Source organism: Dermacentor silvarum, chromosome 6 (assembly GCF_013339745.2).
Source record: "Dermacentor silvarum isolate Dsil-2018 chromosome 6, BIME_Dsil_1.4, whole genome shotgun sequence".
NCBI classification, from domain to species: domain Eukaryota; kingdom Metazoa; phylum Arthropoda; class Arachnida; order Ixodida; family Ixodidae; genus Dermacentor; species Dermacentor silvarum.
This window is the reverse complement of record NC_051159.1, coordinates 166,606,621-166,634,606: the sequence shown is the minus strand read 5'-3', so window position 1 is coordinate 166,634,606 and position 27,986 is coordinate 166,606,621. Positions and strand designations below refer to the sequence as shown.

Here is a 27,986-nt window from a genome sequence, read left to right as displayed (position 1 = left end):
TTGAAAATTATTCAAGGCAACATCAGTTATCTGTTTGATCTGTTGATTCAATAGACAAATTAAAGTTCTGAGAAATAACAAAATCTAGAAACCGAATGTCTGCGTGTTTTTGTTTTACTTCGTACCATAGCAGGAGAAATGTACTTCCATTTCGTGTGCTTGTTTCCATCTCATGCAGATGCGCGCGCAGAGAACGAAACTGTCATTTTCTACTGTGTTCCAGCACGCGATCGTGCTCTGTGATTCGCTTGCATCTGCCTCAGTGTTCAAGTAGCACTGACTTATACCGCTAGTCAGGTGTTCTCGTGCACTGCATGAAACAAGACAAAGCAACAGCTCGCGTGCGAGAGCATCACCGGAAGTGCACTGCGCAGCAATAAAGCGAGAAAAATAAAAATAAGGCGGGGTTCATGACATATGCGTCACACGATCCTCCAGCTCCGGAATGGGAAAACATAGGGAAGGAATTTTGCTTGCAGTGGCTTGACGGGGTCAAGTGAAGAGAGTGTCTGCATCGCCGGTGACGCTTGCCTTCTGAAATAATGTGTTTGCAGCACTGAGATATTTCTATCTTGGCTATTAAAGAACCAGTTTGAAAAATTCTTGCAGTAGCACGCTGCCTAGAGGGCACGTAACAACTTCCAGCGTATAACCAAAATTTGCTAAGCGGCCTGGTGAGGGGCGCTTTACATTCCACTGAGGGAAGTTATAGATGGAACTAAGCATTCACAAACATTTTGGAAATGGTCAGGTGCTGTCAGTGGTTTGTATAATTGTAGCGTAGGTGTGTGCAACAGGTGGGGGGGTGAGGCGGGTCTAGCAAGGCCATGGCCCCCACTGGCCTTAGCCTGCTCAGGCATGGAGGGGGCCACAAATTGAGTGCAGTCTTTAGTTCCATATCCCATGAGCGCCTTTGATGATCAGAACTCTTACTCTGATTGTAAATTTTTTTTTAGCATCCTGAGTGGTTAAGGTGCCTTAAAAAGCATGGTGCAAGATTTTTTTTAACATTGTTTTCCATTTCTAAGAAAATGTAGCTCTTTAATTGGGCTTTTTATGCTAAATTCAGAGAGTTATGAAAAGCAATCTACACATTTATGAGACTGCACGACAATCAACACCTTGTGGATTTTCTTGTATAGAAACAGAAAGCCATTTATGTACCTTTGCACCAGTTTGTATTATACTAGTTCCTTGTACACCGTTACACATTGTTTAAAGTAAGCTGTAGACAAAGTACACATTGCACAACAGCCTAGCGCATTGCAAAGTAAAGGTGTGATAAGCGATTATTGAATAAATTATAAATATTATACTATATTGTGTCTTTTCATTTCTCAGTGAATGTCAGCAAAATGTCCCAGGTTGGATTACTCGCACAAAAGTAAGTACTAGATGGGGGAAGGGCTGCAAGATAGTTTGACTTCCCTAATGGATTGGGGGGGTGGGGGGCGGCCCTGCGCACGCCATTGAATTGTAGCGACATTCTAGCTGCTGTTGCAACATTCAACCACATACATTCAGTTGACCAGGCTTCAACGCTCACCGCAAGTAGCCATATGAGGCATGTGAAAGTCTTACCTTTTTTCTTGTATTACAGGTTGTTGACCTCTGGTTGCCTGCTTCAGCAACAAGATCTGATGACTCATCCACTGCTGGAAATGACATCAGTGCGTCCAGTGTAGGCATGCATAAAACAAGTGCAGGGCCAGACAGAAAAGCAGTAGAGTCAGCTTCAGGATCAAGCAATGAAAGCTTAGCTGCTGACAAACTGGAAAACAACTCTTCTATCAGCATGGGCGACTGCAAAGATCCTTTGCCAGATGATCCAACATCACGGCAGCATTCAGAAACTTCCAGCACATCAGAAAGTGTGCCCATTGTGTCATCAGCCTCAGCAACTGAACAGCCTTGTAGTTTTGCCAGACTGTCAAAAACAGAGCCAGCAGTCAGTAGTGCCATCACAGACACTGAGCCTTGCCCAGCGCTGCCAGTGGAAGTTGATATCTCAAAGCCACCAGCAGCAAAGTGCAGTGCTAGCGAGCCAAGTGTCAAAGCAGTCGTACAGATGCCATCGCCATGCATAGTGGCCGGAGCAGCTTCATCACCTGTCAACGTTGCATCAAAGCCGGTACTGCCAAAGGTTCCTGCTGCGGTCAGTTCGAATGGGGTCATCTCATCCACATTCGTGAAATGCACTGATGCCCTTGGCAGGGTACTCCTTATCCCAGCAACATCACTGCTCTCAGCTTCTAGTTCACCCATACAACAGGCAACAGTGTCACAACAGTCATCACTCCTACAGCTCGGTAGTGCAGCTGGGGCAGGAATAGCAATCACTGGTGCAAATTTTCCTGTTGGTGCTGCAGTTTCTGCAACTGTGCCTAAACCTTTGGGCCTTGTGTTGGCAAGTGCCAGCAGTTGTACCCCCAGTGCATCTTCGGTGAATGTCACGGCAGTTGGTGTTACATCAGGAGCAGCCCTGAGCAAAGGAAGCACTGCTATTGGAATTGCCCATGAGGAAATGCCTCCTTCTTCGTCCAAAATACCAGGGAAATCTGCCACAATCACCGTTGTCCCATCTAGTGTGCCTCGGGTGGCAAGCGTCACACCTGCAAATGTTATTTCGAACGTTGTGACTCTTCCGTTTCCCAAGGGCAGTCTCGTTGCTACACCTGGTGCTGCTGGCGGCGCCAGTGTAAAAAAAATTGTGCCTACAGTAAGAGTGATCAGGCCTGCCTTGTCATCATCTGCTGCAATAGTGAACAGGACAGTTGTGCCCACTGGCACTCTTCATTCTGCCCTGGCTCCTACAGTAGAAGGTACAAGTGGTGCGGGGCTCCTTAACAGTTCCAGTGTAGTGTGTACAGCGCCCATGTCCCCAAGTGTCAAGGCTGGAGTGGTGCCAGCAGTGGCAAACAGAACAAATTTACTCAGTGTCATCTGCAGCAGACCAGCTGTCCCTAGTGTAAGCGCTTCTGCTCCCATTGTATCCAGTGTGTCGCCGCAGCTTGTTGCAATTGCTCCAGCAGCAGTCACGAAAACCAGCCCACTCAGTGTCATCTGCAGCAAAGCCGCCTCAGAAAGAACAGTAGTGGTGCCACAAGTGGCACCGTCAGCGATGCCGTCTGCTTCTAAGGTGAAATCTGCACCGAGCACAACGACCTACACATTAGTCATGCTTCCTGGTACTGGCGGTGGCCAGGGCCAAGTTGTCTTACTCCCAACATCTTCTATCAAGCCCAAGGACACAGTTGCAGCCCCAGTTGTTGCCCAAGGGAAGCAATGCCCTCTGCCATGTGATTCACCAGGCAGCCAGGTTGTGCCCACAGTTGTCTCTCCTGCGGCCTCATTGCCAGCCCAGCCTGAAAAAGTGGATCCTGTGAAGAAGTTGCAAGACAGGCTGGATTCTATTAGGTTAGAGAATTTGCTTCAGGTCTTTTTTGGAGGGCTTTGCAGGACTTGTGTCTTCCACCATTTGTTTGAGCCCTCTGCAAGGAAAACATTCACGGTCAAATTCTTTGACATGTGCAGTGATGAGTATACATTTATTATGATTTAACTTTGCCCCTAAAGATCTGCTGGTATGTGCCTGACTTGTTAAACTTGTACAGTAAGACTTCGTAACAAGAGACACTTAAAGGACCCGGGAAACATGTCTCTGGTAACCAAGGTCTCTTGTAACCAAAAATTCTAAAAACACTAAGGAGTCAGACTAGAGCACTTTGTTATATATCAGCATCAACGATGTGTGTTTAAACACATCTTTGATGCGAACAGAGCTGTCTCATCTAAATGTGACGATGGCTCCTGAGTCTGACTACCGGCATAAGTGACCAGCACTGCACACGCTGTGACAGAAATCGGACGCAACGATACTCTGTCGCAAATTCGTGAGAGCACGACAGTGATTATAAAAGCATAATGACAGGAAATTCAGTGCAATTTGTAGTCGCAACCATGCAAGGAATGACATCCGGCTGTGGAACGAAACAGAATCAAGCCAAGGGAACGAAAATTGCAGCACATACCGGTTGGTACGACATTGGCTGTGTTGCTTGAGTGTGTCTGGATTGTGTCTCTTCTAAAAAGTGAAGTATTTACTCTAGGGACCTAAAAAAGTTGTCGTTAGTAACCGAGTGTCTCTTGTATGCGATGTTGTTAACATGTCAAACATAGGAAAACCAACCAAACCGTTTTCAAATGTCTCTTATAACCGAGTGTCTCTTGTAACAGTGTCTCTTGTAACGAGATTTTACTGTAGTACCAGTATCACACAGTGCAATTACTACTTTGCTTAAATCCTTTGTGAAAAGGACATACGTCTATAGGTTGTTGTTTTATTTGTTTTTTCATTTCTCCAGGTTATTCTTGCCCATCTTAATTCTAGTTTGTAAAACTACATTTGTAGTGTACCCTTTATTATTGATTCAGAAAGCAATAAATATACGTATCTACAGGGTGGCAATGGTTTGTATTTGAGAATAAGTTTTAGTTATGCCATAATTACCTACAGACGGTAACATAAATATAGTTGTTCTAAGAAAGGGGCTTTCCCACAGTGCATGAAAATTTTATGACAGATTATTTGTCTTATCATGAGATGCTGACATGAATGGGGACCAGAAAATAAAATGCATGAATGTCAAATGACACTTAGTTGTAACACCACCGTTGGCTCATTTCTGGCAAATGAAGTAAGGCGACGCGATACTTTGGTTCATACTTAGCAGGCAACACTGTGTGAGCTATGCAAGTAGTGCCATCATAGAAGTTTCATTCCATGCATTTTACAGTGGAGCTATTTTTTATTTGCCAATGATTTCTACAGAATAACTACTTCTTATATTACAACTACAGCTTGTGGATGTAAGGTTACGTCAGATCACATATTATTTGTACTTTGTACTTCAAGTATATGACAGTACTATGTTTTGGTCGTGAGCTCTAGCAGTATGCTGGTCACAGAAACATGCCATTTATTTTGTTCAGTGATTAAATAGGTATATATATGCATTTCATGTAATAATTGTCATATTTTACTATATAATTGTATGAGACCTAATATTACATTAAATATACATGGTACATACCTATATTTTTCTTTCATATGTGAAGCACTATTTTTTGGTCATTAATGCGAGGAAGGAGAGAAGTCACTCAAGCCTTTGCAGCATTGAAACAAAGTACAACTTAGACATTTTGAGCTTTTCTTTAGTAATATCAGTAAAATGCACTAGGATAAGTGTAGGCAATTTTTGGAGAAATTTAAGCCGTAGTTTGTTTCCATCTGTGAGTCCAGAACAACTCCTGTGAGCGAACAGCTCCTGCGAACAAACCCTGTGACTGCATATGTAATGGTCATTAGAAGTCTCATTAAGGGAAAGATAAGGGCAAGAGCATGTCCTTGTCAACTTGCATCATGTGTGCTTAACAGTATGTAGGCAAACAATGTGTCGCTTTGACTTGTGCAGCAAAAGTCACAGTGTGTATTGTATAGTACAGTAGTATTTCTTCTCATTACTGTCAAGGCCCCACAGGACTTCAAAGCGTAATCGTACAGCAGGCTATATTTAATAATTCAACACCCATTAATGTGTTAGCAGTGATGTAAATGACACACAAACCCTGGTATTCCATATTAAAGGGGTTCTGCCACACATTTTTAGCACGGCAAGTAAACCTGCTTTGTCGTTGCAGAATATTGTCATCAACATTTGAGCCTAATATTGTTGCTGTACTTACAGCCACGGACCCTACAAAAGACTGCTTCCTGTTTGCTTCAACTTTCTAAAATCCCTACCATTTATTGTATAAATCCCTATACACATATAAACACAGTGGACTTTCACTGAATTCCTTTAGATGCCAGTTCTTAGCATTGCTTTTAGCAGATGCAAAAACGAACAACCTCACTGCATGTGGGGTGGAGGTGCCATACTACTGCACTGATACTATGACTTACAAGATGAGGTGGCACAAGGGTCTGTTGTGACACATGATTTCAAGGTCATGGTAATACAAAAGCTCAGCATGATGATAGGCACAGCGTGGCTGAACGGCTTTGAGCACAGTTAGAATGACAAAAATAAAAAGACCTAACCCAGTTCGACGAAGTGAAATCTGCTGAAACAGCGGAGCTGTGGTAGTCCTGTGTTTCTCTGTGTTTCTCAATGTTTTCACGTTCTTTTTGGTTTTCGGTGATTCTCGGTGTTTTACTGTGATTCTCGGTGTTTTACTGTGATTGAGTTGGCTTGCGCTTCCCTCTCTCGATCCTCAGGGTTAGGGGCTTCCCTCTGCTAACACTTGGCTTACGCTTCCCTCTGTTGAAGCTCGGGGTTAGCTTCCCTTCGCTGGCGCTTTGCTTGGTCTTCTCGCTCTCGAAGCTCAGGATTTGCATGACGTCGGTGCTGCCGCTCGTGCTGAGCGGAGTCCATCGTGTAAAAGGGCGCGTGCCGGCAAAACACCTGCTCTGTCCTTCATCTCCCCAACGCGGCCTCTGATTGGTCCTGGCAGGACTACCATTCTGGCGGGACTGGCGCGCCCTCTGGTGGTCAGTTCCCGAACCTGCCCCTGCATGACACCACCGGACAGACAGACTGCGAAGGGTCAACTTAAAACAGCTCCATTGTTAAAAGAAGGCTGGGAAGGCATGGCACCGATTGTGGATAACAGTTTGTACAAGGTGCAGTCAAAAACTTTCTGATGGAGTAGCTCTATGCACAGACGCTCAATCTAACAAACACAGTTCACAATTCTTGTAAAAGGTGTCACTGGTAATACACATGTGGGCCGACACAAGCTGCACATTCTGCCTCAAGTGTGCACAACCCATGCGATTTCAGCACCAGAATACAATGTGCCTTCTGAAATTGTTATGTTCTACTTTGCAGGCTCTGTGACTTCAAAGATATGAGAGAGGCTCTCCTTGCAGTGGTGGCACATTTTCCCCTAGTCGATGTTACAGAGTGTGAGAGTAAGTAACCAATATCTATAGCTGGTCATTGCATTTTCCTAATCACTTTATTTTAGTTTACTCATGAGGCTGTGCTTGCACGGTGACTCCATGGTGGTTGCATTCTACCACTTAAAGGGCCCCTCGCCACATTTGGGCATTGCAAGCAGACAAGTGCAGTGCATAGATTAAGCAGTGGCAATCGTGTCTGCAAAGTATCAAACATCTGCATGGTGCAAAAACAGCTGAAATTTCTAACAGAAGCCTGCACACTCTTCCTACCAGGGAGTGCCGCTTCTGGTCAGAGAGTCAAGTTCTAGCAGGAAAATGCTTCTACACAATATGCAATGCCTGCAGCGCCATCGATAATGGCATGTAACCTTGGTAAATTATCTAGTGCAGAACGCACAATACCGTCACTGGGAGTATGCGGCACTGCAACAAAGATAAGACAAAAGTATGGAGGATAGGCTCATAGTGTAAACGTGACGCGGTCGCTCAGCTTTGGTATAGGAGAAGGCTGGGAAGAAAAGTCACTTGCGGACGATAGTCAAGGTAGAGGGAGAGAGTGCTTACATTGGCAGTGAAGCTCTTACCTGGCCCCAGCATGGCAACGCAACATTTCAATTTCTATGTTGTTTTGTAATAATGAACCAATTTGAAAAATTATTGCGGCAGAATGTTCCCTAGACGGCACTCTTCAGGTTGCAGTGGGGCTCGATGATAAAGGCACACTAAAGAGAAGCACTAAATCAGTTAAGACCGATAACAGGTTCTTTCAAAACTCTATTTTCACCATTTTCATGGTAAGTGGTAAATTACTAGAAGCGAAAAAAAAGCGCAAACTTAATTTTTTAAATTTCATGCCAAAGCCCAAGCACCAGTACGTCAGTCGGACATCACGAATTTCAAGGTATTTTTGCAAGGTATTTTTTCATATTTGGGCCATTGTGGTGCAGTAAAAGTTCTTAAAACTTTCTAAGTTCATTCTTTGGCACCTTTAGAATACAGTGTAGTCCATCTACCAATAAAAAGTTAAATAGGCCCAAGCAGATGCAGTTAAGATGTGTGACGTCACAATGAGCTAGTGCGGGAACACTAAGGTGGCGGCGCCACTAGTCTCGTTCTTGCATCTATTCTGGCTTATCAGGCCTTTTTAAGGGTGGTTGTTTTGGTATTGTAGAAGGGCAACTTACTAATACAGCTGAACTTAGTTTTCTCTTTAGTCTCCCTTTAACACAAAGTCACAGGTTCAATCCCTTATCACAGCTGTTGCATTCTACTGAAGGCGAAGCACGGATATTCGTGTATTCAGTTTTTATGCACTTCAATGAAACCTAGGTGGTCAAAATTATTCAGCAAACCTACACTACTGTGTTCCTCTTTCTTTACTACGTAGTTTGGACAGGTCGAACCCAATTTGTAATAATTTAATAAATGAAATCGTAATTAGTGAGGCTAGGTGTCTGTCTACCTGCTCAGGCACATCGTTTTGTGCCGAGTTTGCATTTAGAGTGCTAGGAAGGCAGTGATCAAATATAGTCGAGTTTCTAGCTAATGCTTATCTCATTTAAATTTGTAGCCAAGCAGGTAACTGGGTAAGTTGATTGACATTCACGTTAATGACTGCTGCACAGTTTTTAATGATGCATGCCAAACATAATAGGATGGAATTTGTGCTTCTTTTTGTCCCGTGTCATTTAAAATGTACTTCAGTTATCAGGATATCTCACTTTGATTAGAAATTTAAAACTCACCAATGACTACATAATTACTACGTTATTTTGTAATACTGAAGACCACCAAAAAATGTCTCCCAGGTTTAATCAGTGGTTTACTAGTGAGGGTCAGGCAAATTTCACAGAATACCTTTTTGATCTTTACGCACAATTTAGCTACCTTTCTTGCTTCCAGAGGTGAGCTGCTTTCCATACGCTGCCACCGATGGTGCAACATACTTTTCGTGGCCTTTGCCCAAGCGGAGAGCCTCGGAGGTGAGTGTAATCCACAGTGCTGCTTCAAATTTGCTTTCCCAATTGTTGCTGTCATGTTTTACGGTGATAGGGGTTATGGGCTCAATCCCCTAGTCATTTTGATGTTCTTCACTGGAATCCCAGAGTGCTTTGCCAGAACACTAAAGAAGAAAAGTTGCAATGCCCTGTGAGGACTCGAACTCTGGAATCGCAGGTTGACCACTCTAGGATTCTACCTCAGCGATTTCACCAATGCTGCATCATAGAATACTGCTCTTGGTCTCTTGTTAAAATGATTGGCTTTTGCAGCTTATTCATGCACCAGTGCCAAGGCGAAAAAATCTTTAAACAAAGCCGGTGGCATGAAGAAAAATACAGGATAGGTGTCACCATTTCACCACCTGGGAGCACTACCTACACAAACGAAGACAACTTGGACTAGAGGGCATCACTGTTCAGAAATAGTTTCACTTTTGTGAGATTTTGCAAGACTCTGTATTGGACGTGTGAAAGTATATTGGCTTGGCACTGTGCGAAGATAGTAGTACAGCGCCAGAAACTGTCGACCGGATACAAGGATGTGTCGGGTGCCTAGTCTCGCAAAATGTCCCGAGAGGTGATCGCCCGAAAATCCGGGTCCTGTGAATTTTTCTTACAACCAATACCATATGAAACAGCGCAAGGCATAATATTGCACCAGCTGTTGCATCACTGCTTCGCATTATGTGCAAAACTGCAACTTTTTCTCTCTCTCTCTCTGTGTGCGAGAGAGAACGGGAGAGAGACAGCTAGAGAATAGCTAACCTTTTCCTTTCTTGTATATATTTTTGACTAGTCAACTTTTACCGTTATGATCAGAAACAGATTTTTGTCTATTCTTATCTCTTTCATTCATATGAAGGTTGGATGGGAAAACAGCATGACATGCATAAGATGAGGCATTGCACATTGCAGTGAACTAAGAAGCGACATACGATCACACGAACGGCCACAGAATGTACAAGAATGTTTCCTTGTTGTATATATGTTATTCTTATTGATTGTTAACATGCATATTAACTTTGTTTTCCTCTGGCTGTCTGAAACATTCCCAGTTGCGATAATAGCATATGGCTACTGTTTGTTCCTTGTTATTAGTAAGATATTCTTCCATAAGGGCTTCCAGTTGGGCTTGTTGGGTCTCCATTATGAATGTGCAGCGTTGTGCGTAACGCACACACAAACTGTGTGTGTTACTGTGTTGCGCGCAATGCTACACGTTCATAAAGGAAATGATAAATTATGGGGTTTTGCGTGCCAAAACCCCCATAATTCTGATTATGATGCACGCCGTAGTGGGGGACCACCTAGGGTTCTTTAACGTGCACCTAAATCTAAGTACACGGGTGTTTTCGCATTTCGCCCCCATCGAAATGCGGCTGCCGTGACCGGAATTCGATCCTGCGACCTCGTGGTCAGCAGCCCAACACCATAGCCACTGAGCAACCACGGCGGGTCATAAAGGAAATTGTTGTAGTTGTAGACAGTGCACAGACACCACAGCTGGGGAGGTACCATCATGAGCTATGTGCAGCCATCATATGTATTTACCATGCACCTAATTTTTACGTACTCAGAGATATGGCAACAAGCATTGCCAAGTAACCAGCTCACAGATGTAGGGAGTATGCTTGAATGCTTTAGCGAACTGTACAGAATGCTTTACAGTCATAAAGTTCAAGGTTATTGATAAGCTCTCTCTTTGTCTTGAATGCAACAGTTGTCTCCTTTTGCTTAATGTTTATGCTGATCGCATCGATTCACTATAGCAGAAATACACTTTTGTTGTCGTATTCATTAATACAAAAGCTACGCTAAACGTAATCAGACTATAATAAAACTTTCATTGCACAACTTTTAAGCATAATTCTCTATGGTTTCATTGCTGTACCACTTTGACAGCAGATAGAAGTCATCAGTTAAAACCACATTTGCAAAGATCACTTCAGAGCATCCCTTTTCTGCTTTTCAGTTTCAGCACTAAACAATATTTATAGCTCATCTTACACGGAAAGGTAGTCTTGTAGTCTCAGCTTTGACGATGTCTTACTGTGTTCAATTCTTACTGCAAAATCAATGTTAAAGGTACTGCAGTGTAAAAAAGTCCCCTCTTTTTTAAATTGCACATTCCTGCAGCATTGCAGTCATCTCAACACATGCCATGTTGTAACTACCTTTATGCCGTGAAAGTTGCCAATTCTTGTGTACATTTTCCACCACATAATTTATACTAAGTCTGTCGCTCTGGACTTTAATTTCTTTTTCACTTTCAAGATCACGCAATTTATGCTAATTCTATCCTTGACTTTTTGATTGCACAACTGCCCCTGCTGTGGATCTTACTGGACAGTGGATGCGGGCTTGCGACGTGAGACGGACTCTCCAGCTGCTCGTTCAGCGACAACAGCCTTCCTGGTTTTTGTCATATCTCCCCTCGCGGCGAAGCATTGTCCTGCTATGTCGTCGTTTTGGCTTCACACCTCTACACCCTGGTAAGACGTAAACAGAGAGCCAAATCAGAGAAACAGATGTAACATTCATTGGAGAGCCATCCAGTGCATGTCGACACTGGCTGCTGTCAAAAACTTTGCGGACATTCTGTCTTCAATTATTTTGGTGTTTTACATTTGTAAGTACTCACAGCAAGATCAAATGTTGCTTTTAAGTCCAACTGCACCGAAATTTTGGACAGCGTGAAAAGCCTAGTTTAAGATGTCTCAGAGACTGACAATATTGGAGATAAACAAAATATAAATACCAGAGTTCAATAAACAGTGCATGGTTTAAGTGATGGCATTTTGCAGCAATTTGAAAAAAACTGCTGTCGAAGTGTCCCTCTTGGACAACTACATTTAGCACACTTCTTTTGTTCAGAAATGCCAGTTACAGTGCACTCATTCACTGAGCATTCAGTTTATGCCTTTATAAAAGCAAGCATCATATCTCCTTCGTTCTGATTGAAAGTGACTTACAATCCTGCTTGTCCATTTTGCAGATGCTGATGGTGAAATCGAAGAGGTGGAAATTGGCAGTAAGTACTTGAAAGTTCAGCATTCGTATAGGTATCTTTGCACCTGGAAACAGTCCCTTAGGTAACATGTTCCATAACACTGTAAGCCACACTCTTACGCTTCTAAGTGGAGTGGGAACAAATTATAAGCATAATGAATAATTATAATGAGAGGGCTTTTCACTTTCGTGTACGATTACAACATTCTTTTTCTTTTTAATTCAAGTTTATTTCTATAATATCACCCGCTGTACATTGTGGAACTTTGCCTTGGCAGTTGTGTTTTATTGGGAACATACGGCAGATCGCATATGGCTCTTTCACCAATCAGCAGATACTCTAACTTTTTAATTACCAAGACCAATATAAGGGCTTAATTCACGCATTTAAAGCTCGAGACTGCTCCATTTTGTAGAATTTTCTGTTGCAATTGCATATAAAGATATATGTGCCCTAAAATTGCAGTCATGTGCTATGCGTTGTGCAACATGTTGGGGCCGGAACAGGAGATCATACATTTGAAAATCATATACAAGATCTTTGAAAGACACCACTGGTCAGATGGGCTCTTGGTTTTTGTTTGTGCCGTCTTCTTTCATTTCACCATTTTTTGTATTAGCATGCAACACTGATATATGTCACAATATTGTGACAGACTTGTTATACATTCACTTCTTGAAAAACACATTTATGTGTCTGCACTATTATGCTTCTCTTTTTCTGTTTCCACTGTGTGCTTCTAACCTTTGGTGCAGTTCGCCAAGACTTGTTTCTGCTGATGAACCAGGCAGCTGTGCCACATTTTGAAAAGTTGTACAGTGTGGGAAAACAAAACGAGCAGATCAGATGACATTCTGTGCTGTGCGTCATCCACTCTGCCTTTTTATGACATGTTTCACACTGTGCAATTGACCACACTGTATCATAAAGCTGAAGAATCTACCCAAATGTGCCTCTTTTGCTTAACCTCTCCCAGATTTTTTTTTTTAGCTCACACAGCAGTGATTGTCGTCTGATATGTGTACCCAGAGAAAGCGGAAGCTATTATACTTGTCTGCCGTTCCAGTGCTGTGCAATTAACCATGCCGTTACCATGAGCCCTAGGTACCGACCCAAACGTGGCACTTGCATACAACTCCTGCATTTTCCTTGCTCACAGCTACAGATGCTGCTGCATGCAACAGCTACTCAGAGCCGAGTGAGCTGGTCTCGCGGCTTGCGACTGATGCGTGTGCCATGGAAGGTGCCCAGGACGACACAGGCAATGTTGAGGAAGAGGTGGATGTGATGGGGCAGGAAGCTGAGGAACCCAACAATACCCTTGGGTCAAAGGAAGCTGGAGCAACCTTGCTGAAGCAAAATGGGCGCATAAATGCTATGTTGCATTGTGATTCTTCACCAGAAAAGTGCCTGCCACGGAAGGCGAAAGTTCACTTACCACTGTCTCCAAGGGCTGCCTTCATCCGAGAGGCTGCCTCTGAGGTACCCATCTACATCTGTTTCTGGTTTGTCCTCATCTGCATATGCGCTCATAAGGGGAGCTACAGCGGACCTGTTGATGACATTCACAACCGAATGATTTTGCCACAACTCATTCACCCACAGCAACAGTACCATATTTTTTGCCCACATAGCCCACACATGCACATCATCATAATCAGCCTATTCATGTACACTGCAGGACAAAGGCCTGCACATACTATCCTGTTTCTCCAATTTTTTTTTCTTTTCTTTCTTTCTTTCTTTCTTTATAGTCAGCTAAGTCACCTGTTCAACTAAGAGTACTGGGGTAGCTGGCACTGAATATACAGGTAAAAATTTGCTAGAAACTGCTAATGCCTACACAGGCACTTAAGCTGACAAAAAGTTATAATACTACATGTAGTACATATATACTTTGTTGCTTGATACATCATTATTCTGCATAAAATAGTTGTTTGGCCTGTGTACTGCGTGGAAGAGTATGTGTTCTGAGTTGTGGCAGAATCATTGGGTTATGAATGTCATTAGGTCTTAAGTTGGTGGCACCCATTTGAACATAATTAAAACTTAGGACATCAGGGGCACATTTCTTGGGTCTGTGCACATGTTCAACAGTGAACAAAGTGCTGCAGGTGCTTTCTTCCTTCACTGTCTCTTCACATGGTGCATATCTGCGACTGTGCTCTCTTTCTAACAGGTTGGTGTCCACCTCAGCAGCTGTGAATTAGAGCCGCGAATCGACGTACCTGTTGTGGAGGAAATGATAGTCTCTGTAAGTGTGTCCAGTACTTTTTGATTAATACAGGATTTATTGCCATGTGCCTGCCCAGTGTCATAAAAGCAAGGTAGTGGAGAGAATCCAGAGCTATGTTACTTCTTAATCTTAAAGGAAATCTAACTGATAAAAAGGCTGATGTAAGTGCTACATTTTGTCACTTGTCGGAAAAAACAACCGTAAAATTCCGAGCAAGCGCCCCCACCTGTGCAAGAACCCCCTCCCCCCTAACTTCACTGCCAACTTCAAATTTTCGCACGGTTCCGGGAAAGCGCCCCCCGCTCCGCACCAACACTGGCCTGCCACATCCAGTCCACGAAAATAATTGCAAATTCGGCAAATCGCACCAGTGCGCAGTGCGGTGCCCCGATGAGCCATTTCATCGAATCATGGTCGCACCCGGCGCGCCTAAAGTCCCTAGATATTTTTTTCTATGGACTTTAGGTGCCCCAGTGGGCACACGTGTGCATCCGGGCGAACTGCGGCTGGTGGTCTGTAGTTCACGGACCGCCGGCTGACGGCGAGATCTGGCTCTCACTCTGCACAGAGGATTTCCCTGCGGCACAGCGACGTGACCACTCGGCGACAGAGGAGTGGTCGCGGCTACGCTTTGGCGTCGCCGCTGCTAATCACTCGCCACCTATATCGCCGCTGGGCCTTTTCCAGTTCATTTCGAATCTGTAGCAGATGGCGCTTCAGAACGAACCGCTGACACTCCCAAGCAGCAATGTTTTATTACCGTCGTTGCCGCTTTACCCTCTCCTTGCAATAATTTCACACGATGAAGAAAACATGCTGATATTTGCAGTGCCACCAGCTGCGATGCGAGCATGGCCGAGCCGCGGTTTCGCTGTCCACCGTCGGTAGCCATGCACTGCAGCTGAGCTTGACTTGTATCGGAACTCTCATTAGTGCTAAACGTTTCACCGTGGACATGGTTATTAATAAAGTGAACATTACGCGTCACTTTACTCTAGTGGACATAATTTTGCCTGGAATAGAAGCTGCATAACCAATGTTCAGTTTCGCCGGTCGCGGCGACGCGTCGGTGCAGGCGTCAATGCGCTCTTTCTGTAGTTCTTTCGGTGGTTTTGAGAGTGATAAACACCACTAACAAATCTTTGGCTTAATAAAGTTCATGTTCAATAAAATTTTAATGCCATTCCCACTGCGCTTCTTTTTTTGGGGGGGCGGGAAAATTTTGTCGTTGCCATCTTGAATTTTGGTGCCGTTCGGGATAGCGCCCCCCCAAAACTTGCCGGTAATTTCGACTTGCTTGAGGGGGGGCGCTTGCTCGGAATTTTACGGAAAGTTCTTGACATGACACATTAGGCACACATATAGGTGCATTGGTGTACATATAACTATAAAAAGTGTTTTTGGCAACTGTATTAGTTTTGAGTAAGTCCACGGTGCAAAACAAATTTATTTCGATTTTTAATGTTTTGGCCAAAACAAAAAAATTGAATTAGATTTGTTGCATGTTTTAATGTAAACTTACAGTGGAAACTCGTTGATACGATCTTCACAGGAACCGGAAAATAAAGTGTTATCATCCAAAAATCGTATCATCCAAGGTATTATCCAACTAAATTGTATTATAGGTGGAAAAAAAAGGTATCATTCCGAAAAATGTATTACGCAGAATCGTATCAACGAGGTTCCAGTGTATATATTATACATGCAGGTCTTTTTGTCATACCTCAGCTGTAATTGATGGTGAAATACAAATTATCGAACACAGAAGTGATTGTTTATGTATTGGAGTTTTACATGAATAATTTGTACTTGCAGGCTTGTAAAAACTTTGCCACAAAATTGATGAGGAGTGCAGTGAACATGGCCTTCAAGAGAGTTTCTAATGAAAGGTGAGTATATTTGCCCGAGTGGCAATGATAGAATTAAGCCTCTAGTACACATGCATTGGACGTTTCTAAATGTAACGTAGCCATGTCAGCTTAAAAGGCAGCCAATTTTGGGATGTATGAGAAAGCAACATTAAATGTAGTTTAATTATGTTTACTATGTGCCTATTTTGTACAAGGCTACTGTTCTGGATGAGCACTTTCTGTTTAAAGATTTATACCCAATCTGTTCTTTGGTTTGTGGCTTTAAAACCATGGTGTTCTCTTTCTTTTGCTTTTCTTTTTTTTTATCTCATTTCCTTTTGCTGACAACTTCAAAAATCATTTGCTTCTTGCCGTGATATTGAACTGCTAGTGTAATGGTACAGCACTAAATTCTTGAATACACTCTTAGCTGTTAAATACTCGCTAGAAATTAATTCAGTCAACAATAAGCACCATTTAGTTATATCACTGCAGATGTCAATAGTCTGTCAAAATTTACTCTGGTTGTGAAGAATCATGAAGTAAACAGCGGATGGCCGACCTGGGTGAAGAATTACAAAAAAATTCAGTTGAACCCATCTCACTGTTTCTGAACCCAAGCACCATTTAATTATATAACTGCAGAAGTCAATAGTCTGACAAAATCTACTCTGGTTGTGAAGAATTATAAAAAAAATCTGCTGAACCCATCTCACAATCAGCGCCTACTACTAGTAATGCGTTTAGCATTGCATCAATACAGCTACAGAACATATTGCCACCATTAAACAAGTTACAGTCAACCTCCGATTTTTCGGACTTCCTAGGGGCCGCAAAAACGTCCGAAAAATCAGGCAGTCCTGAAAAAACGAATGCATGCCTTTTACTGCCCCCAAGGGCAAAAATCGCCACACTCATGTCCGAAATAGCTCTGAAGGCCTGCCAGTACACTTATTAGGCGTATTGGTGCTCGTACTGTGATACGAGACGGCTGGTGCACGCATGTATAATTAAGAAATTGCATACCGTGGCCCACTGACGATTGTGCCTTCCGACTATTGGTATGCTTCACCGCAATACTTTGCAAATGCTTCACTGCGTAACAGTGCTGTATTGAGGCGAAGGCTGAGTTTCGGGAACCGGCATTATGCAACACGCCGTGCTTTCCGAGCTTTTGAAGCCAATCGCGAGAATTACAAAAGCGGAGTTGGTGCCATTGCTGACAGCGGCAAATCCTTCCAATGAAAAACACAGCACCGAAAAGAAAGAAGCTTGGTAGCGAACGTCGAAATGGCTAGGCCTAGCGTTGCCACGGTGGTGGCTACGGCTGCCAGCGGATCTGCGTAGGAGAGTGCCATTTGAGGAAACGAGATAATCAAAATGGCGGCGTTGGTGGCTAGGATTAATGCCCTTTCAGTCCTGCGGTCATGGCAAAGAGTCCGGAAAATCGGACAGTGAAGGTGTTTTGCGTCCAAAATTTCAGGCGTTCTTATACATTGACTCTAAGGGGTACGTGGTGGTGCCGTGAAGGCATCCGAATTATCCGGCATGTCCGAAAAATCGGACATCTGGAAAATCGGACATCCGGAAAATCTGACATCCAGAAAATCAGACATCTGGAAAATCGGTCGTTGACTGTATGTATGAGGCATGTACTCCAGCTGTTTACCTTTCGTGTTTCCCTAAGAACACTCGAAACCACCTAACACCACCGCCGCAAACTTGCACGTGGTCCCCGAAATGCATGGCGCGCCAGTGTGTGCGAACGCTGAGAAACGCACCATGCAGCAACCGGGCTCCTCTCTCGCACTTCTTTCTGGACACGCTACGCCATTAGTGGCACTGCCGAGAAGTCTGCATGTGGCCTCTGAGACGAGAAGTGTGGTGCGATGGTGCTGGCAAACTCTGAGAATTATTTCCTCACTTGTCACACATTCATTGACACATACTCAGTGACCCCAGTTAGCGAGAGATTCATTGAAAAGTGGCACATGCCCAGTGCATTAGTGGCGCAGCCTGCTATTGTGTCGGATTGCTGTCCTTGAGGAACCCTTGTGACGAGAGTTCGATTCCGCTCAGCATCGGAGAAATTTAAGGGATCTTATTAAAAAACCACAGACGAGCTCCAGTGACGATGCTTGCCACTGGAGCTTTCCTGTGGACACTCTTGACGGCACTGCGGACGCCATTTTAGTTATTTTAAAGACGTTAGAGGAGACAGCTAGTACGTTAATTGCTCTCAAAGGTCAACCATGGTGCTCTCTTTATCTTCAACAATGTTACTGGAGCTTCTGTGTGAGGCATGCATGTGAGTTTGTTGCAATAGCAAATGACTGCTTGCTGCAGCTTTACTGGAATAAAAAAAGGGCGTGGGGGGGTTGAACTAAGTTGCTTGTCTTTTTTCCTTGCCAAAAGTGTTAGTGGTAGTAGCAGACGGTAATGTTAAAGCATGATTGTTTGACATTAATCCTGGAATATTGGCTTTGCCTTGCACATTATAGAGGCCAGATTTATTTGTTTTGATAGCATGAAAATTGTGATTCCCACATTGGTAACCTTAACAAAATCTATTCCCAAAGAGGTTACGGTGGATTGACAGCTGACTTCTTCGCCTACTCACAGGATACCATCAGTAGTGACATTGGAGGACACATACCGTGGTATACTGGCCCTCAAGGAGTGCAGTTTCCTGACGAACGAGAACCTCGGCATCGAATCAACTAGGGAAGGCAACTGCGATGACACTCATGTCTAACAGCTGCACATTCAGCCACCATGTCATGTCATGGCTCATGTAATTAAAGACTAAATCAATTGTTGACATTGATGAGGTCATTTTCTTGGTTCACTGAAAACGCTGTCACTGGACAGGAGAGACCAGTCACACACATTTGCAGTTTCTCGTGCCTAATGTTTGAGTTAATTTCAAAATTAATAGTCAGGTTCACTATTGACACCTTGTCTCATAGGTGATGATTGAGGAGTATACAGTGGAATCTCGTTGATACGATCTTCACGGGAACCAGAAAGTAAAGCGTATCATCCGAAAATCGTATCATCGAACGTATTATTTAACTGAATCGTATTATCGGGAAAAGAAAAAGAAGCATATCATCCTAAAAAATGTATTATGCAGAATCGTATCAGCGAGGTTCCACTGTACACACATGATGGGATTTAGATGGGTCAATTTGCTGCATTTTTTGCCTTGGCCATGTGTTTTCTAAATGGTCCTGCTCTTGTCCAATCAGCATCACACAATACCAAGACCAGCTTTCCTAATGTCTTTCGAATGATATAAGAGATGGAATGCACCGTATTAGACTTTGTTAGCACACTAGCCATGCAAGTTTTAGAAGTATGGAGGGTACAAATGCAGTCACATTTAGTAATTCATGCACTCTACTTTCTATGGTTTCTGCGATTCCCGTATTCTTTTTCGCTGTCGTGGTATTGCTCATTAATAAACTCGCCACTGTAAGCAATGCTTGATGAAGTTATCACTCAGTGGTTAAACCAAGAATCATGGTGAAATTTCCGTATTCAAACTTATAAACTGAATTTGTTTTTTTCAAGACTCCACAAATTCAATTCATGCTGACAATTGTGCTGAATGCAGGGACCCATCTCTCTCTCTAGAGCATCATGTGCCCTGAAATGGCATTGACAGGTTTCAACTTAAAGACAAATAAAGTGAAATCGAGAGAGCGAAAGAGGCTCTTTAATAAAAACTAGATATGTTTGTCTGGCAGCGTTCCCAGCATGCTACTTCATGTGAATGCAATGATAAATGAAGTTATATACACACACAAGACAAAGCATACTTGTAGTATTGAATTAATACTTGTGAACGTATACATGGTGCTAGTTCAGTCGTGACCATGACAGTGGATCTGCTGGCTACATGACACAAAGACAGAGTAATTTACGAGAATAATTGCTTTGTAGTTAGACAGATATTGTGACAGATATTTTTCCTTTTTTCTTCCATATATAAGTGATTGGACATTGCAAGTCTTGTTTACCTTCCCACTGAACCTTTGCTGGCGAAAGTGGTACAGTTCACTGCTAATAATTCAACATTTGTTCTTTCTAAATTGTGCAGATGTACCGTATGATCTGGAGTTGGATAGAGGTAGGTAGTGTATGGCACAATAGAAGTCAGCCACGAGGCGGGACATAAAGAAAGAAAATGATATCATGCATAGGGGCAAACAGATGGCAGGTACCGATGCGTTGTGCATTGCACACTCTCGCTTTCTAAAGTAAGAAAAGGGAGGAGACTGCGTTCTCTGACATTTGAAAATGAGACGGAGGAATCGCTGTAGCGGGGATAATGGAGGCTGATGAACACACACAGTCGCGAAAGACAGCACCATGTATAACAGATGAGGCGCTTAGCTTAAAAGCCTCCATGCTGCATAGCATAGAGGCATGGATGTCACTCACAATGCTCGGCACCGTAGACTCGGAAGGGTGAAATTTGGTTGGTACTGCAAGGTAAAGAGTTATTTATGCCCACTAAAAACTGTTTGTTATTTGTTCCGTGGTTGCACCATAAAAGTTTGTCAGCATTTTTTTATGATGAACAGAAACATTTCACCCTGCGCTGTGATCACACGCTCTGTATTCCTTGATCATTTCATTTTCATTGCCACCTTAGCGCCTCTTTAGCAAATTCATGTCAATGTGTTCAATAATGCGCAATATTTTTGATTCCGCAAAACACGAAATGAGTGGCATGAAGATCACTCGCCAACAGGCAAAAAAAGAAAGGAAACCTTAAAGGGCCCCTAAACTACCCAGAGGTCGAAATTTAGTTGTGGTGTTGCAGTTGTGCACGAGTCTACAACGAACACGTAGCCGCGAGAATTTTTCGTAATGGTGCCGTAATAGCAGAGTTACACGCGTTTGATGATCGAAAAAAAAATTACTCCATCTCCCGCTAAAGGGAACCATGTATGGATGCGAAGCAGCGGGGAGATGGTTAGCTTGAGCGGGAGATGGTTTCGCGGCAGCGGCCCGAGCGCTCATCGCGGCGCTGCACAGGAGAGAGAATGAGGCGCGCGCGCTCCGTCATTTTCATACCGCGGAACTACCGTGGCAACCCCAGCGGAGTACGCAGCTGTCGCACCACCTGTCGAGCGCGCCGCTCCGGATTCCTAGAGGAGAGAAAGGGGGAGCGTAGGAGAGGGGGGAGGGGACGCGCATGCGCTGTGGGGGTGTGGCACGCGGGCGCCGCTCCGTAGAGTATTCCTAGAGGAGAGAAAGGGGGAGCGTAGGAGAGAGGGGGAGGTGACGCGCAGGCGCTGTGGGGGTGTGGGACGCGGGCGCCGCTCCGTACAGGATTCCTAGAGGAGAGAAAGGGGGAGCGTAGGAGAGAGAGGGGGAGGGGACGCGCATGCGCCTGGGGGGGGGGGGGTGGGACGCGGGACAACAGACAGAGCCGCCGGCAAGAAATGCTTCGCATTTAAAACGGCCTTAGCTCGTTTCGCTCTTTCCTTCACTACTCTCCTCGTCGGCTGGTCTCTCCTCCTCGCCGAGTGCTGCTCCAAATGTCACGTGACATACGTCATCGCCAACGCGCTTCTCAAAACGCCTCCCACTTCCGGTTAAGGCACGTCTACGCGAACCAGCCTCCCGTGAACGTCTGCCGCGCGAGAGGTGTCCAAAGTAGACGGCAGTTCGGCCGGCGCACCGCCCGCGGCACGGTCAACGGGCCAATCGACGACTGCCAAGCGGCGCGCCTTCGCCACCGGCAACGAAAACATCGGCTGCACCTTCTGTTCCAAGCAAAATCATTTTGCCTAGACAAAGTGATGCGTTAATTGTACATTTTAAGAAGGACGAATCCACTGTCAAACGTTGAACATGAACTCGAGAGCTCCGATACTTGTCGAGCTCAGCTGCCGTGCACGGCTACCGACGGGAGACGACCGGCTCGGCTGTGCTCGCATCGCAGCCGACGGTGCCGCTAATATAAGCGTGTTTTCTTCTTCATGTGCAATTATTGCGAAGAGCGATAACAACGGTAAGAAAATATTGCGACTTGTGAGCGTCGGTAATTCATTCCGAAGCGCCGTGCGTTTTAGCTTTGAAGTGAGCCAGAAAAGGCCTAGCGACAATATCGGCGCCGTCGAGCGATCGGCGGCGGTGGCGATGAGGCTACCGCACAAATGGGTCCCGGTCTCATCCTCTCCACGGCAAGGAAATCTCGCCGTTCGCGAGGAAAACAGCCGTCGAACGGCGGCCCGCGAATGGAAAACGGCATGCGGCGAGTTACCGACGTACGTGCCGGTAACGGGGACGTGGACTAGGCGCTTCTCGGCTACCCGCTGTTGCTGCGGTGCCTACCCGTGTTCATGCGAAGCGTACCCTGTGTTGCGCGCACGTCTGGAAAGGCCAACATAGTCGCACTCTGTTCGCGCAGCTAATCAGACCGCTAAGCACGACTGTGTTGGAACGCGAGCGATTTGGCACTTGCGTTGCGGGCTGTAATTACCGATTCGCAAGGGCGCACAAGCGAGCAAGTTGCAACACGACAAGGAAGAGCAGGGAGCGCGCGTACCTGCTAGTATCTGCTAGCTAGCAGACAAACCGGAAGTCGTAGGTTCTTGGTCGACCAATGGGCATCGTCCCCGACGCTGACATCACCAGATTCACCTCAGCTGCTGACATCGGAGCGCATCGGAGCGACCGCTGGGGATACCGAAAAGGCCAGGAGAGGAGGACGGTATTGTTGTTTTTTTTCTTTATTTTGTGGTGCGCCCGCGGTGGGTAGCGCTGCAGCGTTTGGCATCGTTGATCGTGACGGCATTCTGAACTCGATGCGCGTGTTCACTTGAAATGTTAAAAAAATATCTGAGATGGTTTAAGGACCCTTTAAAGGGCCACAAAAAGGAAAATAATGTGAGCTGTATTAGTAAATTACCCTCCTACGATACTAAAAAGCTACTCTTACCATAAAAAGATGCTTGATAAGCCAGAAACGAAAACGCATAAAAAGTCGCAGTTCCACCCGAAAGTCACAGCACTGATAGTGATAGCAAATTATTAGACAACTACACGAAGTAAGGTTCGGAGTTTTTAATCGGTCGTAGAAACTGCAGTAAGCATTCACTTCCTAAAAAACAAGCATGGTGTGAAGCGTGCATTGGCAAATGTGAACAGATCTCGCTCGATGGTCACGAACACAGCCTGTCACAATGCTGGCGTGCATAGTGAAGAGCGCCGGCAGCAGGTAGGGAACCCTTGTTGCTGCCTTCCGCTTCACCGCGGTTTGGAAACTTAAGATTAGGCGACCTCCAACGCTAGTCGCGCGGGAACGCAGCATGTATGAAACCACCAGCCATCACGGCTCGCCCTCAAACTTTGCACCCGCCGCATATTACCTCCAAAATACGGCGTGTGGGCCGCGCGGACAGCCATGCGCAGCCACGACCGTGCTAGAGCAGACGCGCGCTCACCTGCCCCCCCCCACATACACACACACACAGCGCGTGCTTCATAACGTGACCGGCAACGGGCACGCGGTGAGACCGCCCATCAAGCCTCCATACTTCGCAGCTCACCCTCGCACCCACAGCACACGGGGCGCGATAGGATCTCATCGCATTTGGAATTTATACGGAACACTACGGCGACGGTGAAAATTCGCCTGAAGTGTCCATATAATTAATACCACTATAGAAAGAGGGACGGGCGGCGAAGCCGCCTTGAAGTTCCCGCCCCGGGTCAACGTGACGTAAAGATGGACTAAGTCGTATTCTAAAAGATCTGACTCACAATGGCATGGCATGGCAAGAACTTTATTTTGGTCCAGAGAAACTAGGGCCCGAGGGCAAAAGCCCCCAGGCTGTCACAATGGTCTAAATAGAAAACAATAGTTTGAAATTAATGACACTATTAAAGATAATTAATTAGATTCTGGGTAGCGAAAATTTGAGCTTTTTGGTTGAGACTCTAAAGAGAATCAATTTAGACTGATGAAGTATTCATTAAAAACTCCACTTTCGTTAGTTTCGCGGTAAGATATTGGCTAAACTAGAAGACCCGCCGTGGTGATTGTAGTGGATTTCGCGTTGCGCTACTAAGGCCGAGGGCGCGGGATCAAATTTCGACGGGGGCAAAATGCAAAAACGCCTATGTACCATGCTTTGGGCGCACGTTAAATAAACCCAGATCGTCAAAATTAATCCGGAGTTCCCCACTACGGTGTGCCTCATAATCATATCTTGAGTTTTGGCACGTAAAATCCCAGAATGCTATATATACAAAAAAAAAAAAAAAACACTGGACAAAGTTTCATTTCTTGAATTTCGCGCTGGAACACCAGTGGCGCACTCAATGTGACGTCGTGGATTTGAAGTATCGACAGATCTTACAGCGATAGCTGTTTTTCACCTTTAAACGTCTTTCACCTTATCTGCCCGTGCACGCGAGCTCACCCCGACATTGATGAAGAAAAGAACAACTTCGATCAAGCCATCCTCCCTAAGAAAGCGAACATTGCAAATTGTAATGCGACAGCTCGGCCTGCCATTGAACACTCCGGAACTGCTGTCTTTCGGAGCTTCTGTGCTTGGAGACTCGTACAGGAATGTATGCATCGCCATAGAGAAATTCATTCTTGAATCAAACCGACTTCATTGTTAAGCATAATATTCCATTTATCATTACCTTATTGCCTCTTCTACTAGTATATATACTTTTTATATATTTATTGTCCACTGAACCGTCTTGGAATTTATTCGCTTTAATATATTTACCAAAATTATACATTGCTAAATTTATTCACTTAGCACATATATAAAATCTGCCTGACTCGTGGCCGATCCCCGTGAGTGGGTATTCGCCAAAGAAGATATATAAGGTCATCGTCGTCGTCGTCATCATCATCATCTTCATCATCAGAAGCGACCAACTCGCTCCTCAACTCTGGGCAGTCCAGCGAGTTCACGACGCCGCCGCCTACTTTCGGCTATCTTCGGCTCCCGGTCCCGTCGTGGGAGAAGCTCACTTCGTAGGGGTCGACGATCCCCTACGACTCGCAGGACCTTTCAATAAAGTTGATTTCATTCATTCATTCATCTCCTCGTGTTTGACCCGTTGTGGTACAGTAAAAGATCGCGAAATTCAGATGCCAAATTCGGTCTCTGGCTCCTTTAGAACGCAATGAAGTCCAATTGTCCATATTTACGAATTTTAATTGAACTATAGGCCCCGAGCAGACGCTGTCAGAATCTGAGGTCACGGCTGGCTGAGCAGGAACTTCTAGACCTTTCGGTCTTGCGTCTTTTCCGGCTTATCAAGCCTCATAGATGTTGACAGCGTTCTTTATTCTATGGAACGGTTCCAATCAGCTGCAAGTATGGATGCGTTTCGATGTTTCGTAAAGGCGTGCTTTCCAGCGTTTTTTTTTTTTTTTTTTTTTTTTTTTGAGACGGCTCAACACGTTTTCCCGAAAAATCCTTCAATCGCAGACTTGAGTGGACATCCTAACTAAGGTAAGTCATTCTAAATTAAGAAAGCTATAAATATGTAGTGTTCAGCGATTGGAAACGTGATACTCGAACCATAGCCTATGCTCGGATCTACTCAGACCCACATTTCTGCCACGTCAGTTTTGTAGTGTGCACGAAGGCCGTCGTGATCTTGTCGGAATCTTCCGGTCCACATCTCCAGAGCAAGTCAGAAGTCGAAGTTTCGTAAAAGGAAGTGTTTAGCTTAATAATATATTGCAGATCACCCAGAGCGAGGCCCAATTATTCGACAACGACTGGCGCGCGCGCTCGCCAGTTGAGCCCGGTCGCGACTCGGTTGGATGACATTTTTACCTTTCATATAAATAAAGTTACGGGCGTAAATTTCTATAGCCTAATGTTTGCACTTATATGCGCCATGAGTTAGCGCATACAACTCTTAATCCCAAAAGTAATGATGGATGGATGGATGTAAAACTTTAATGAACGTCCTGAGGTAGGCGACTCAGCAATGAAAGAAAATATTGATTCAAACGTTGAACTGAGGTTATACTATCACCGAGCACAATAGAGCACTCACCACTGGCAATACGAGTTATAAAAGCCATTACCAACTTACTAGTGTTTGTAAACGGTAACGCTCAGGTAGTAATTGCTGCTGTTACTTTTTAAAACGAAGCTGTATATGGCTCGTATCTGGGGTTTTGTGGCGCCTGTGTGCAGAAACTATCCTCATAAGCAATGGCTCCAGCATCGTCGTCTTCATCCACAGCTGGCTCGTTGGTGCCCCTCGGCGCAAACGAGCGAACGTGCTCGTGCCACTGCTCACGTGTTCGTCGTGTTCTTCCACAGCTGACTCCGTTGCCGCTCATCATTCCAGCGTAGAAATGAACTTTTCTGACGTCGTAATGGGGAGGCCGCGTTTACGAGGGTATGAGCCATTGCTTAAGGGGGTATATGTCCGTCTTACGTGACGGACAGATTTAATAACAGAGGTAATACGCGAATGTGTGTGCGCACTTATCGTCACGGTGACCACCGCTCAGGACAATAAATTATGTGTCACCTCTGTGTCGTGCGCTAAACAGCTTCGCTGGTGATCCACCTTCACAGAGTGGAATGGCTCATGAATTTTTGCTTGAAAGTGGTGCCTCCTCGCCTGGCAAGTCGTGAACGAAATGCTCTAAATGCTCTGTAGATGTTGCTTTCGTAAGTGGCTGAGCGAGTTCGTTCAACTTAGCCTACACGGAAAATTAACAGGCGGCTCCAGGACCTTTACTTCGCGGTGTACACGGAGCCTTTGGATGAGGTTTGTTGGTTTCAGAGAGAGCTCAATTGTCAAACGCATCCGCTAGCTGCTTCTTCTGCTACGGATGCCAAGCTTTTAACCAGTCACTAAGCATGTAAGCACTGTGGATGCGACAACTTACCGTAACTGCGAGAAGAATAAAATAATACACGTGTTTTACAAGAAGACAGCAGTATATTAAATGCACTACCAATGAAAAGAAAAATGAAAAAAAAAAGTCACGTAGCCGTTTACTATGATGCAGTAAAAGCCAACAGCCTTAAACGAAGGATGCTTCAGACACAGACGGCTAGACTTCGCCTTCCAGTTCCCTTAAAAAAAAAAAAAGAAAAAAAAAAACGTGTATACACATAAGCTGAGATGCGATTCACTCACGAGCTCTGCTGTATTGTATGATGTTTCCTGCATGACTCTAACCTCAGTGGTCAGCTAGCTCCGCATCCAGCATCACGCTGCTTCAGTTGCAAAGCTTTCCATGGCCGACTTTGACGCCAAAGTAGTGTGCGATGGCCATGAGAAAAGCAGTGCACGTCAGTATCATCCACGGTGGTATCACCATCTTCCGGGATCTACGTGGGAGGCTTGTTTTGTCTTTCCGGTACGATTCGGCTTGCTGTAACCCACGAATGGCATCTTGTATCAGCGATGGCGGCGACTCATGCAACGTTTGTGTTGACACGCTAGGTCCGGCTTCGTTGAAGTTTCCGCCTGCCTGAGTGGAAGAGTCCCGTTTTTCCGGAATGTTGCCGGTTTCCTGGCTGCTTTCCAGGACACACGTGGGTATGGGTGTCTGGTCTCGCTTTTCCGAGGGCTGCCTGAACTCTTCGTAGGCTTTCGGCTTCCATTTTGTCATAGTCACGTGCTGCCTGGCTTGAGCCGATGGCGGACGCCCATCATCTAGCCGTTTGCGAAGCCGTGCGAAGCCGCTTGATCGCCCATGAAGAGTCTCTATGGGTAATGCTGTGCTACACGTGTCCGGCAAGAGGCTTGGTCTCAGTACACTTGTCACTTTGGACCTCAGCTTGGACTCAGCATCACTGATGCGCCTCTTTATCTGATCTGCCTGTTCGCGTTGAAGCTTTTCGGGGAAACAGGGGAAGCATTGCGCGTTTTGAGATTTTGCATGAAGTTC

At 44.9% G+C, this 27,986-nt stretch overlaps 1 protein-coding gene across 1 annotated transcript in view; it reads left to right on the top strand.

Annotated features, from left to right (window-relative positions):
* The window catches only part of LOC119456348 (YEATS domain-containing protein 2), a 35,018-nt gene extending 16,128 nt beyond the window's left edge, over positions 1–18,890 (top strand). The window contains exons 9-17 of the mRNA XM_049669781.1: positions 1,601–3,417; positions 6,894–6,976; positions 8,870–8,949; positions 11,318–11,459; positions 11,963–11,998; positions 13,137–13,459; positions 14,157–14,231; positions 16,029–16,102; positions 18,686–18,890. Of these exons, the coding sequence (XP_049525738.1) occupies positions 1,601–3,417; positions 6,894–6,976; positions 8,870–8,949; positions 11,318–11,459; positions 11,963–11,998; positions 13,137–13,459; positions 14,157–14,231; positions 16,029–16,102; positions 18,686–18,818 (2,763 nt within the window). The 3' untranslated portion in view covers positions 18,819–18,890. The remainder of the gene's footprint in view (positions 1–1,600; positions 3,418–6,893; positions 6,977–8,869; positions 8,950–11,317; positions 11,460–11,962; positions 11,999–13,136; positions 13,460–14,156; positions 14,232–16,028; positions 16,103–18,685) is intronic.
* The last annotated feature ends 9,096 nt before the right edge of the window (positions 18,891–27,986 follow it).